Source organism: Corythoichthys intestinalis, chromosome 3, assembly GCF_030265065.1.
Source record: "Corythoichthys intestinalis isolate RoL2023-P3 chromosome 3, ASM3026506v1, whole genome shotgun sequence".
Lineage (NCBI taxonomy): Eukaryota > Metazoa > Chordata > Actinopteri > Syngnathiformes > Syngnathidae > Corythoichthys > Corythoichthys intestinalis.
The window spans coordinates 13,290,627-13,304,241 of record NC_080397.1 but is presented as its reverse complement, the minus strand read 5'-3'; the positions used below and the strand labels follow the sequence as shown (position 1 = coordinate 13,304,241).

The following is a 13,615-nucleotide window of genomic DNA, read 5'->3' as shown; positions in this document are numbered from 1 at the left end:
TCAAACACAATGAGATCCCTACCCCCATTAGTCAATGGATCATTTTCATAATTTTTGATGCAAATACAACCTAATGTGCAATTGGAAGCGGTAATTTTATCATTCCAAATGCTCAAAAACCCAAATATGCAAAAGACATTTAGCATTTCTGTATTGATCCATCGGTGCAAGATGATGCTTTACTGATTGGGGATTGTTGTGGACATATATTTGGGTGCAAGATGTTGCTTTACTGATTGGGGATTGTTGTGAAAATGTATTTGGGTTATGAATCTGATGTATTATATTTGCTAGCTAGATACATAGTCGAGATATTGTTTGTAGTAACACAGCTCTGGTGCACGGGTTACTTTGGTACAACTACTCGTTTTATTTTTTCAAATAACACCAATAATGAGGATATTATAGCAGTATCTTTTTGTGCCATCTTTCAGCTGTTGAAGCAAACTTGTCATCTGGCCCTCTCCTCCTTTCCACAAGGCGGAAAGAGGGGGCGGTGAGAGTGCTTTACGCATGCGCAAAAGGTTGTTTTTCACATCTCCCGTAGCTTAAAGTGAGCTGCGCTGCCAAACTGCCTTGTCTTTGACCGGAGACCAAGCGGCTGAGAGGCGGACGATAACAGCATCCTTTGCTGTTATTCAGCCTTCACGCATCTCAATGAACCGCACACATCGACACCACTGATAGTGCCTACTGCTTCTCGCAGGGAGGCACCAACACTTTTTTTTACTCATTCCCCCTCCACCAGACACAAGTAACATTTTTAGGTGTCTGTAGCCTACTTTTTTTTAAAGCCTCCAACCATGGTGCTCGGGAAGGTAAAGAGCTTCACGGTGAGCTACGACTGTCTCAATGACAGCAACGTGCCCGTGTTCTCCAGCGGGGACTGCGTCTCAGGGAGGGTGGTCGTCGAGGTGACCGGCGAGATCCGCGTCAAGTCCCTTAAGATCCACGCCAAAGGCTTCGCCAAAGTTCGCTGGACCGAATCGCGGAACGCCGGTTCCAACACCGCCTATACGCAAAACTACACGGAGGAAGTGGAATATCTCAACCATAAAGACGTTCTCATTGGACACGAGAGAGGTAAGACCGACTTGGACTTGCGTCTTTAAGTTTTGGGGGTGAGATGATGCAGATCCACCTTTGCGGTAAAAAAAACAAAAAATCTTCAAACTAGACGATAGTTGTGATTGTAAACGTTTAAAAACTAAGTTTGGTCGTGTTTTTAAGATGGGATGACAGTCGCATACGTGGTTACCTGATGGAGTCGATGTGACAGAATGAATGACAGCCATAGCTTTGCAGGATTTTTCATTCAATAAAGCTAAGAAAACAGGCTATAATTGTCATTTTCGAATCGGGGTAGGAAGGTTATATTATGCACGAATGTCTCTACGGCTTTGTTGGTGAAATTGAGCATATTTTCATGCGGTAAAATGTGTTTCTTTGTGGCTTTTCTTAAGTTTCCACCCATTGTTCAAAGCGGTTCAATCCTGTTCAGAAAACTGGATCGGGAGTGGGCGGGGTTGCAGATTTTGCTCCGCCTTTGCTTCGCTGTGATTGGCTGAGGTGCTCATGTGTGGCCCAATGACGTAACCATTGCGGAGTGTGACTTGAACAAGTTTTTAATTGACTCTTTGCAATGGCCTAATGTTCATTATGGAGAAAGACTCAATGAATTTACAACATGCGAAAACAATTGGAATAAACTAATCCAGAAAACTCATTGATGCTTTTGCTTAAATTCTAATTCCTAACTACTGAATTATATGAAATGTGTTTGCACTGAAGTTTGAATTGTATTATTAATTATTGAAAATTGTATTATTTTGCAGTAATGCTACAAAATTGAACGAAGTCTTGGAATGGACAAAAAGACCTTGAGACGTTTTTTTTTGTGTTAATATTTAACCAATTAACTTACATGTTGTCAAGCAATAATACAACATGTTATATGAGCGCTGTAAAGAATTGAAAACGCTTTTGATAATGCAAATTGATTTGCGACATGTTGAATAAATTATTTAAAAATTCAAGCGTTTAAAACTTTGAGGGGTTTTAAAAATAACCGCAATCCTTTACTATCCATTCATTTGAACTGTGACTATTGGCAGCTAGTGAACGAATGCTCAAATTGATTCGACGTCTTCTAGCGATAAACTCAATGAAAGAGTTTTAATTTTATTTTTAAAAGCCACATAATTGGACGTCTGTCATTGTCAACGACACTAAGAGGATTAACTAAACAAAAATGCCACCATGGATACAAAAGAAATTATGTCATGACATAATCAGAAGATCAGCATCATTTATATGTGATGATGTATTAGGCTTTTATTCACCAATGTCTTTCCAATATAAGTGTAAAAAAATTTTTTTGTAAGCGTTCATTCAAATAAAATAACACATTCGTCATGAAGAATCTTATTCAATTGAGCTACGTAATAGCACTGGGCTTCCACTGTGGAAATTAAAAACGCTGTAGTAGTTTTTCTAGAGCAAGGCTGAGCAGGCTGCAGTGTTGCACAGTGAATGTGTAATGAATGCATGTGTATGTCTGTGCAGGGGGGTGGGGGTGTGTGTGTGGGAGCTGCTCGCGCCGGTTTAGGCCGGTCTCCTCCTGCTGCTGCCTTTGACTGACAGCTCTGCACTTGTTTACCACACGTCTGCTGCTTGTAGGACTAGGAGGGGAGGGAGTGCTGAGCTGGCAAAAGCAGCTTTTGAATTGCCTCCTTATGGCGTCAATGGCAAATGTATATTTATTCCACATTGGCGTCCGAAACCTAGACATTATGGTTTTGTTGTTGCTAAGTAAACTCCGTAGTGGCAGTGGATTCCTCAGTCTGTGTGATGATGAGCGTTGAGAATTTGCCCTGAACTTTTATTTATTACTGTCAACTATACGCGTTGAAGTTTATGTAATGACCGTTTCTGCGGTGAAATTTACCAATTGCATGGTGGGCTTGGTCAAATGCGTTTGCACCCCTGCAAACATTATTTATTTACAGCCCAATTTCAGAGTAAACATTTTTTTATTCTCTTCTTTCTCCCCCACCCTCTGTTTTTTTTTCTTTTATTTTTCTGTGGTATGACTTTCAGATGCCCTCGTAGAGCAATGTATCCAGGTATGGTATGGTATGCACGTGTTTGGAATAGTGTCCGCCTTGTTTTTCAGACGATGACAACTCTGAGGAAGGACTCACCACTATCCATTCAGGAAGACACGAGTATGCATTCAGCCTGGAGCTTCCACAGACGTGAGTGTTTTCTCTCACTGAAAACAAACACCCCATTGAGTCGCTAAATGTAACCTTTTTTCGCATCCCTCCTTTACAGACCTCTGGCTACCTCTTTTGAAGGGAAGCATGGCAGCGTGCGCTATTGGGTAAAAGCAGAACTCCACCGGCCGTGGCTTCTTCCCATCAAGACCAAGAAGGAATTCACCGTCTTTGAGCACATTGACATCAACACTCCGTTACTGCTGGTAAGGAGGAAGTGCGTGTGACACCACAATGACTCATCCGAGGCCCAATTTTCCTTTAGCGTGTCGTGAACTCAGAAACATTTACAGCCGGTCTCCTTATGCAAGACGGTAATTTATGGTTACTGCCCAATGCTGTTATATAATACCAGAATTTTTGGATGAAACTAATGCAAGGTTTTCCAAAAACCCAGATTAGAACTTTGCTTCTAGGATTCAAATTCAATACACAACCATTCATTGAAACTAGGGATGTCCCAATCACATATTTTTGCATATGAGTCTCAGTCACCTAATTTTCCGGATCCAATAGCTCAAAATTGTATTATGGAAGGGGAAAAAAGCACATCCAAATGCACTTTTTCCCCTAATTTTAACAATGCTATCGTAACATTATATCCATATGAAAGGATTATTGTTGCGGCAGTGGTTTAAATGAAGCAAAAAAAAAAGACAAAAAATTTTTAGCAAATCAGTAGTGCAGCACAAAATTAGGTTTGTAAACAAATTACATTTCAATATTTAGTTTTACTTAAATAAATATATATATAAAATAATAGACATCAAATCCATTTTAACTGGGAAGTTTCACTAAACATCCAATCAATTTTAATTGGGAAGGCTTGCAGGGATCATTCGCCCTTCCAGTCAAAATGGATTCGACGTCTATTGCCGTCAATGGTAGCCAATGAGTTAATACTGAGGGGTTTTCATATTTATTAATTTTTAAATTTTAACTCATAGGCTACCAATGACGGTGATAGACAACCAATCTATTACAACTGGGAAGGCAAGCAGCGATTGTTCGCCCACGCAGTCAAAATGGATTGGACGTCCATCCCCATCAAGGCTACCATTGACCGCAATAGACGTCGAATCTATTTTGACTGGGAAGGCGATTAGTAACTTGAATTACTTCGTGAAGTGGCTCACAAGAAAGTGTAATTTTACAAGCAGCTACGGTATGTTATGTTCTCTCCTTTGACCTTGCTCAAGAGAAGCTGAGAGCTGCACTCTTATCTTATGCCAATAAAGTCAGAAAGATGACAAACAATCTAGAAATAAGTATATCAAGTAAAAGGAACAAATATGGTCTCTTCGGAGCCGATAGACAATACTTAGATGGACAACAGACAACAAACGGGATCCAAAAGATCTAAGCTTGGACCATTTTTTGCTAAATTAGTTCTAACGTACCATTTTTTTCCCTGCAGTCACCACAGGCCGGCACAAAGGACAAGACTCTTTGCTGTTGGTTCTGCACCTCAGGTCCAATTTCCCTAAGTGCCAAAATTGAACGGAAGGGGTACACCCCAGGTAAGAATGCCGCTGATGCACTTCAATCATTCTTTTTATAAATCGTGACTTCATTTCCTCTCCTGCGTTGACTTTACAGGAGAGTCGATCCAGATCTTCGCAGAGATCGAGAACTGTTCGTCCCGCATGGTGGTTCCTAAGGCAGCCATCTATCAGACGCAGACTTTCTATGCCAAAGGGAAGATGAAGGAGGTCAAGCAACTAGTGGCCAACCTGAGGGGAGAGTCCCTGTCCTCAGGCAAGACTGAGACCTGGAGCGGCAAAATGCTTAAGATCCCTCCAGTGTCGCCTTCCATCTTGGACTGCAGCATCATCAGAGTGGAATACTCCCTAATGGTAAGTGTGCAGTAACATCGTTTTCTATTTTGTCTGAGCTGACACGTCTCACATTGCACAACCTGGTTTGACCAGGTATTAGCTCCACATGCTGCTAAGAGCATTATAGCAGCGTATCCGCAGCAACCCCGAAGGCGCTTATTACCTATTTACCCTGTAAACAGCCACTAGGCTCTACCTAGTGTCTACGATAAGCATCTGACCTCAAGACATTGACCCACATTACATGGAGCCGTTTCTATTGTATCCATTCAGGGCACATTTTGCATTTCAGTGATCTTTCATGGTTTCCTTTTGTTTTTCTTTAGGTGTATGTGGACATACCAGGGGCAATAAACCTTTCCCTGAACCTGCCACTAGTCATTGGAACCATCCCCCTGCATCCGTTTGGCTCCCGTACATCCAGCGTGAGCAGCCAATGCAGCATGAGCTGGCTGGGGATGGGTCTTCCCGAGAGGCCTGAAGGTAGGGTGGATGGTCAAAAAGTTTTCCGTGCTCCTTTGGGAGAAGTTCACTTTGGAGAGAAAATCCCTGGAATGCTAATTCTCGTCTATGCTCCTGTAGCTCCTCCAAGCTATGCGGAAATCGTGACTGAAGAGCAGCGGCAGAGCAGCCTGGATGTACCGGCGGCTCGCGAAGATCTGGATGGACCTCTTTTTGCCTACATTCACGAGTTCCGCTTCCAGCCTCCACCTCTCTACTCAGAGGTAAGCCCTGTTTTTAACGCAGAGTTGCTTACCTCAGAAACCCAATCGTAAGGAAACGCTCAGACCTTAGATTGAAGTGACCCAAATCTTTATCTTGCTTGAGTTAAATTTTTATATGACGATTAGCACAAGTCAAATCGCAATAATGAGCCTGAAAGCTAGATTTCAGATGGCCAAAGACTCCAATCAGCGAATTTGTCAGCGACTGATGGCAATAAGGTAAATGATTTACCGGACGATAAACCTAGTAAGGGTGTGACAATATATCAATATGCTGTTATATCACGACACTATATATTCCAATAGGTTATCGAGATGCTCCCACCAATAATTGCTACAGTATATCGTTTTAAAATGATGTCACTGTTTAATAAAGGAAGCAACAGGTTGCTACCAACCTTTTCCAATAGAATAGTATCTGAAACCGACGGTGCTAGATGACATATAGCGCCGTCAATGGCACTCAAACATGGGCATTCATATCCAGTCATCCATTTTCAACGAATTGGACATCTGTCGTTGTCAATGACAGACAATGAGTTAAGAAAAACACTCATTTGGTTACAAGAACATTGCAATAATAGCGTTGTTTATTTGCTGTTTCATGTTACTGAGTGTAAAGCTTACGGTTAGCGACTTAGTGAACAAACTTCTGGTGAACATTTCAAAATAAAAGCACATCATGTTCAACATGTAAATAAAGATTTCTGGAGTTAATCTCTTCAGATTCTACACTAACAAAAGCTTTAAAATGACACCCGTTATGAAAAATCTGATTGGCAAGGAATGATTTGGCTTCAAATTTGCTAACATGCACACTTTGCAGGACAAGATGAAGGTCATTTTGGATCAAATAAACACTTTTGATGGGTTCTAATTGGCAGTGAACAAAAATGGCATATGGTTTCTCACCTATTTTATATTTTTCACTTTACTAGCTTTCAAATGACTCATTATGCATTATGATTTTTTTTTTTTTTCAAATATGTAATATATATTATTATTTAAGAATAACAATTTATTGCATTTGAATGGGTGATGTGTTATCACTACATTAGTGGTTGAATTAGTTTAACAAAAACTGACATATCTGCAATAATTTATGAGACAATACATCGCCTACTAAAATTTGTTATCCCGACAGGCCTAGCCTTAGTAATATTTTAGTCATCTCAAAATGTGTTCGTCTCTGTCTAGTTTTAGTCGACTAAATGTCATACAAGTTCCATCTAGTTGTAGTCGACAGTTACTTAAAATGTTTTCGTCTGTGAATTTCAAAGGTTTTATTCCATAAAATAAATAAAGGTTTTCGAACAATTTCGAATGAACATAGACAGTCAATCACATATTGTAGCGTCTACAAGGGCAACATCAAATTCGTGATGATAATACACACTCTGAACAGCCACACAAAACGGATATGACAGAATTTGGTTTATAATAATAGTCTACTAGTTTTCCTCAATGCTAATTTCCCCCTGCTTTTCCAGGTGGATCCTAACCCCGACCACACCGACCGTCCAGAAGTGCGCAGGGCCGACGCCTGTCCATCACGCTGAGGCGTGGACTGGAAATTCCCTTGGCTGACTCGGGAACCCAAAGAAACCTGCACGCTACGAGGCTCCACATTGTTCATTCTTCTCCGAAAGTGGCGTCGATGACACCGAGAGAGAAATCTGAAGGATCCGACCGACAAAGACTCTGTTGGGATTGGACAAATGTGTCAGCGACAAGAAAAGTCACTGTTTTGCTGGCTCACTCGCTTGCTAAGGGTGGGCCGTGTACAGACATTTTTCATCTGTATGGGAACCCTTTAGAAACGAGAAAGAGTCTGAAGGTGTGGCACATAAGGACAAAAGGCTTCACCAGTCACGTCCAGACTTTCTTTATCAGAAAAAGAGAATAAGCGCCTCGGCCCAGAATACGGTCGTTGACAAGAGCGCCCCCTACAGAGCAAAAGTCCTCCTGCCTCATTTTGGGATTTGGTTTTGCACATCTTTCTTCTTGACTCAGTGGCTCTGTTTAACGGCTTGCTTTTCCAGACTCTTGGAAATGCAAGACTGAAAAAGACAAGAACGATGCACTGATTTTTTTTTCCTTTTAAGCCCATTCAAGAAGTTTTTCCTTAGTGACTTGACGACTGGACTTTTTTTTTTTTTTTTTTTAACAACTACAATACCAACCGCAGCACACTTTGGTCTACCTAGAAGCTCTTTCAAGATTTTGCCTCCCCTGCTTGGATCTAGTATGGCTTCCCTTTGTTCGTTCGCTACAAATTTGTGTGTGTGTGTTTTGAGCAGGGGTTTGCAGGCCTCATTTTGCTACTAGAATTGTGAGGTTTTCCTCAGTCTGTATGCCTGCTGCCCCTCTTCTCTCTTACTGCCCAAAAAGTACTGTTCAGTGTGTCCAGTGCTAACATAGCAGAAAAAAAAAGTTTGTAATTGCACTGTTAAGAAATAATGAAGAGTTCTGTTTGTTTCAAGCTAGCAAAACTATTTGGAGAAACAACGTGGACATGAGCGAGGCAGCTTATATTAGACACATTCCCTATTGTCCTGCTGCACTTGCTCATTTTATCAGACCAGTGAAGCCAGAATGCTTTATTTGGAGGAAAAGAAAAAAAAAAATAGACAAGCACTGACGCCGTTTCTAGTTTGGAAAAGCAAACCATTTTTGCGCAGTCTGGTCAGAACAAGTAGTGGTAGGTTGACATGAGTACTACATTGGTTTTCTCACTCATTCAACACAATAGGCCAGCTGCGGCAATAATGGCTTTGTCAAACAATAGGATGCGCAGCACTTTTTTTATTTAAGTAAAAAAAAAAAAAAAAAAAAAGCATTACATGGTGAAGGTCTGGATACAAAAAAAGGTACAAATGATGTTTCAGATAAGCAGTGTTGTGTAGGACGTGGATGCATTATTTAATCTTGAAGGTTTAGTTTACATTATGTGGCTCGTGTGCATGTGTGGAGATCCAGACGACGACGACGGGAACACTTTTGACGACAGACAAACTGCAGATCATTCAAGTGATCTTATCTTTGTGGCCTTGACACAGAAAAGACTTATTTGGAGTTTTCCTTCACAGTTGTATTCAAAAGGACAAAAAGGGAATTAAAAGTCCTTTTGGAAGCAAGACAAGACAGCCCGAGAGGCCTCCTAATTTTTCCATTTATTGGAGGGCATTGATGTAGTTGAACAGACAACCCGCACGGTCTCTCAGGCTGTTGATCAGCCCTCCTCTTCTGAGGAAAATGTACTTGGATAACTGCCTTTCCTCCATTTTTTTTTCTCCCCGCCCTACTCTTTTGTATATGACGCTTTTACGCTTCATCATGAATAAGCTGACATGTTTGCTCAATGCCGGCCGGTGTGAGTAAGTCCAAAAGTAAGACTAAGCTGATAAAAGGCAGGAACTGAAATGTTCAGAGGGTAGATGACGTCTGAAACATTTTAGAAACAAAGTGCAATATCACTCGCTGAATTTTCTTCATTCTCCGTTTCTATGTTTTCTGTTCATCGTGATGTATGGATATTCTATGAATATGCTATGTTCGGAATGATTTTCTTTTGTCAAGTTCTTCCTTTTTTGATTTGAATAAACATTTTGTTCGAAATGACCATTCAACACGACGTCTGGTTGAATTTTTTTCATCAAGGGAAATAGATATACTATGCACCTTAATCTATGGACAGTCAGGGGATTCTCATGAAGCTAACCTAAACTATGAAGATTTTAGAGATATGGTCATGAATACGTGAAATAGTTCATTTTTAGTTGAAAGATGGTTATGTCTTTCGCAGCCCAGTGCATGTTTTTTAACTGATTTTAGAGTCGTTAATTCGTTACTGTAATGCGTCTATGAAAAGTTTGTTTTTTTTCCTCAATACCGCAACACACATATTCAATTTCATTAAAAAAAATAAATAAATAAAAACATTTGTTTAGAACTACATAGTTTAGCAGATTATGATAAGCTACGTTATAATGGTTTCTTACTTTGCACAAAAATTATTTAAGGAAACTAGTTTACAAGCCTGCGGTTTTCATTTACTGTTGCACTGTGTTCATGGTCCCCCCCCCCTTTTTTTTTTTAAACAATTTTTAATAAAGTTATTCCTACCCATAATGCACCACAAAGAAGTCAGGCCAGTGTTGCCAACTTGGCGAGTTTCTTGCTAAATTTGGGCAAATTTTCAAAGCCACTTGGCAACTTTTTTTGTCAAAAGAAAGCGACTAGGGACAAATCTAGCATTCTACCCCTGCCCCCATTGTGCTGAAATGTATTTCTGGCCCATTTAGTTTGGCACTGCTAAAAAGTTGGAATAAGGGTATATATGAAATTATGAATATTTTTAGGGTGATGTTCTGTTGTTAAGCCATATATGCAATTTAGGTGTTATCCAACGACTTTTAGGATGGCCAATAGCTACTTACCTTACTAAGGACTTGGCAACACTGGGCAGGACAAAAGATTGCTGCGAGGTTAGATTGAAAACAAAATAAATCCACAAAAAATCTATAAAGAGAGAGATTACTCTTTTTCACTTTAGATTTATTATTATTTAGGCTACTTATTTTTGTAAATGTCAATCCTCCAAAATTGTTATAACAAGCCTAAAAAATGTTTCGTTCCTGAAGTGTCGGACAATTTTTAGGTAAAAAAAAACTCTCAAAATGATTCATTGATTATCAAAATAGTTGTCGAATCATTTTTGTCAATAAAACTTATTCACGGTGATGTCACTCAACTTCCGGATTGCTTCCCGGTTAGCGATAAGAGACGGTGTATCTTCAGTATTTCTTCAATGGTGATTGTGCGCACTGCTCCATAATCCAACAAAATTCATTAGAACTCGATAGGTACAAGTTAACAATAATATTACTATTGATAATGTTATCCGTCTTATGCTTTACCATTCGGAAATGATCTTAAATTTTCCTGGAAATTTATGCTATAAACCAATGCTAGTGATGTCATTTTCTGCCTGTGTGTTTTACAGCCTTATTTTTGTTGTTGTTATTATTATGATTATTATTTTAGAATAATGATAGAACAGTAGAATAATACAATAGTGATAGATTCATCCAAAGTAACCGTAACAAAGAATTTCTTGTGTTATCGTTCTATCCTAAATGTGTGACAGCAGGTCGTATCAAAACCTTATGGCTTTGAACTTTTTTCGTATTAAAACCAATTATTTATTTGCTATTTGAGTCAGACTACCATGTGATGAGATTTATTGATCTTAAAAGGACATACATAATAACTATTTATTTGACATTTGAGTCAGACTACCATGTGATGAGATTTATTGATTTTAAAAGGAAATACATAACGAAGTGAGGCTTTACAACACAGGTAGTTTGCTGGCATTATTAGCATTACTTTGCTTCCATTCCCACCCAATCTAGAAATGGCCCTTATAGTTAAATTTGAAATATGTATACAATTAGCAAGATAATATTATTTACAACAAGGCAATATGTTAAGTTTTATTATACCTTTTGAGATGGAATGTTTTTCCTTGTAGATCCTGGTGGGCCATATAAACTTAATGGAGATTTACAAAGTTTCACATTCCTATTGGCAAAACCGCAAGAGGGTAAGACATCATGTGAATTACCCCAATTAGTTGATTAATTATTGAAACCCTAGATGGCAGACATAATGGCCTTCTGAAAGAAATCATAACATAAACAACATTAAAAAATATATATGGTGGAAAACACTCAGCCGACTTCCCCTCTGAGACCCCCAATTTGGCCAAATTTCAAAATTGTCCTATATGCATGTGTGATACATCATTGGAAAGCTTAAAATCTCAAATTTCTGGGGGAAGAAACATTTTGAACAGGAAGGCATTTTTTTAAAAAATAAATAAATAAATTTTTAAACAGCAAAACCCTAACTGGAGGTGAGAGCATGCAAGAGCATAATTAAAGACGCCATGATTTCAACGAGATATTATCGTACTTACCTCTATTGAATCCAAAAACTATGTAGCATATATCACTGACTATCAAGACACAGCTGTGAATGGCCACAGCCGGATTTTGGGGGGAAATATGGTAATATAACAAGGGTCGCGATATAGAAAACGCAGACGTAGAGGAGTGGTCGAGATTTTCATTTTCATGTAGTTTTTTTTTTCTTCTTTGTTTGGATCGAATATACAGTATATCATCTAAAATATTGGGGAAAATTCGACAATAAAAAAAAAAAAATACAATTAAGTGATAGTTATGAGGTGACCCGTGACTTATTTACAGACACCAAATTTTTTCAGTGTGACGTAATTTGTTTAAAAGTTTAAAATATGCGAGTGAATAATTTTTTAAAGTCGTTTTTTTTTTTTTTTTTAAGTAAATATGAGACATGAATTAATGATTCTAAGCTAATAATGACAGACATTTCGAATAATAAATACGATTACTTACCTTCCTTTTATGGCTAGGTTGAAACAAAAGCGATTACACGACGTCTGTAAACCGAGGTTTCCAGGGTAAAACGGACAAATTAAAAATAGTTCGGGACTTAATGCACCATTAATCTGCTATAGCAGCATATACACATATTGTTCTATCAAACACAACAGTTCTTTTGGCTTAAAATACAGCAGTTTATTTTAAAGAGGGGTGCAAGAGCAGAAACTGCTTTTTCAGACTTGTCTGTGTTTCCGGCCATATATAAAAGTTTAAAAAAAATAAATAAATAAAATTTAAAAAAGGAAACCATAACTACAATGGAGCCAGTGACAAACATGACTTTGACATCCTGCACTATTGGATCATGTGCATATTACGTACCGAAGGCTGTTTCAACTGTTCCACTTTTCGGCAGGCCTCCATTGACCTACAGTCGTTTCATAAGCCAGCAATCAATTACTCTGCGTCAATCCGTTTGTGTGTATTTGATATTACCACAGCTCAAATTCAATCAATCCCGATCGGGTCTGGGATTGTCATTCAACATGTTCCCTGTAAATCCTAGAGAGAAAAAAAGATGGAAAGGAATGAAAGCTCATAGCTGTTGCGTAACTGGGATGTTTGATCCCTCGGGTGCTACGTGACTGAACAAAAATGCATTTTTGGGGGGTCCGTCAGCTTTACTGCATTAGTGATGACTCAGCAGTTGTGTCGGCCTTTGACTTTTTAGTGTGCTGGGATTGGGGGACCCCTTGTGAAAGAAAAGGAGGAGGTGATTATTGTTGGAGTTGAGCACATATGCAAGCGTTACTCATAAGTGCTGACGCTACACGGACCTCAGCTGTTTCCTAACATGGGTTAATCCCACTAGTCACAATCCAGTGTGGAGCACTGTGTCACATCATTGGGACAACATAGCAACGCACGTACGCACACTTAACAGCTTCTAGTCGTGAAAAAAATGATTGTTTTGCAATTTGCGGGTACATGTTTTAATAAATTGCATATAATGGTGAGTATGTTTAGCTCAGTAGTTTAATGAACTCTTTCACAGTGCCATTGACGATGCTAGATGTCCAGTTATATGGCTTTTTTAATCTTTCTGCTGTGAATTTAAATGAGTTTGTCACCATTGGACATCTACCGGTAATCCATTTGAACTGAGAGGGCTGTCAGCTACAGTAATAGGCATCCATTCACTCACTGGCAACCCTCATAGTTCAAATGGATTGGACGTCTATCGCCATTAATGGCAGCAAATGAGTTGATATGAGTATCTCTAGATGCACCTGTACTGTATATTGGATATGTATTCTTGCTCTGGATCTGTGACCTGTCAGTAT

At 39.1% G+C, this 13,615-nt stretch overlaps 1 protein-coding gene across 1 annotated transcript; it reads left to right on the top strand.

The window, feature by feature from the left end:
- Window positions 1-562: 562 nt before the first annotated feature.
- Window positions 563-8,677, top strand: arrdc3a (arrestin domain containing 3a). Its single transcript, XM_057832646.1, has 8 exons — window positions 563-1,083; window positions 3,176-3,257; window positions 3,337-3,484; window positions 4,696-4,798; window positions 4,878-5,134; window positions 5,443-5,599; window positions 5,699-5,841; window positions 7,332-8,677. The coding sequence occupies exons 1-8, from the start codon at window positions 804-806 to the stop codon at window positions 7,398-7,400; spliced, it is 1,239 nt and encodes a 412-aa protein (XP_057688629.1). The 5' UTR covers window positions 563-803; the 3' UTR covers window positions 7,401-8,677.
- The last annotated feature ends 4,938 nt before the right edge of the window (window positions 8,678-13,615 follow it).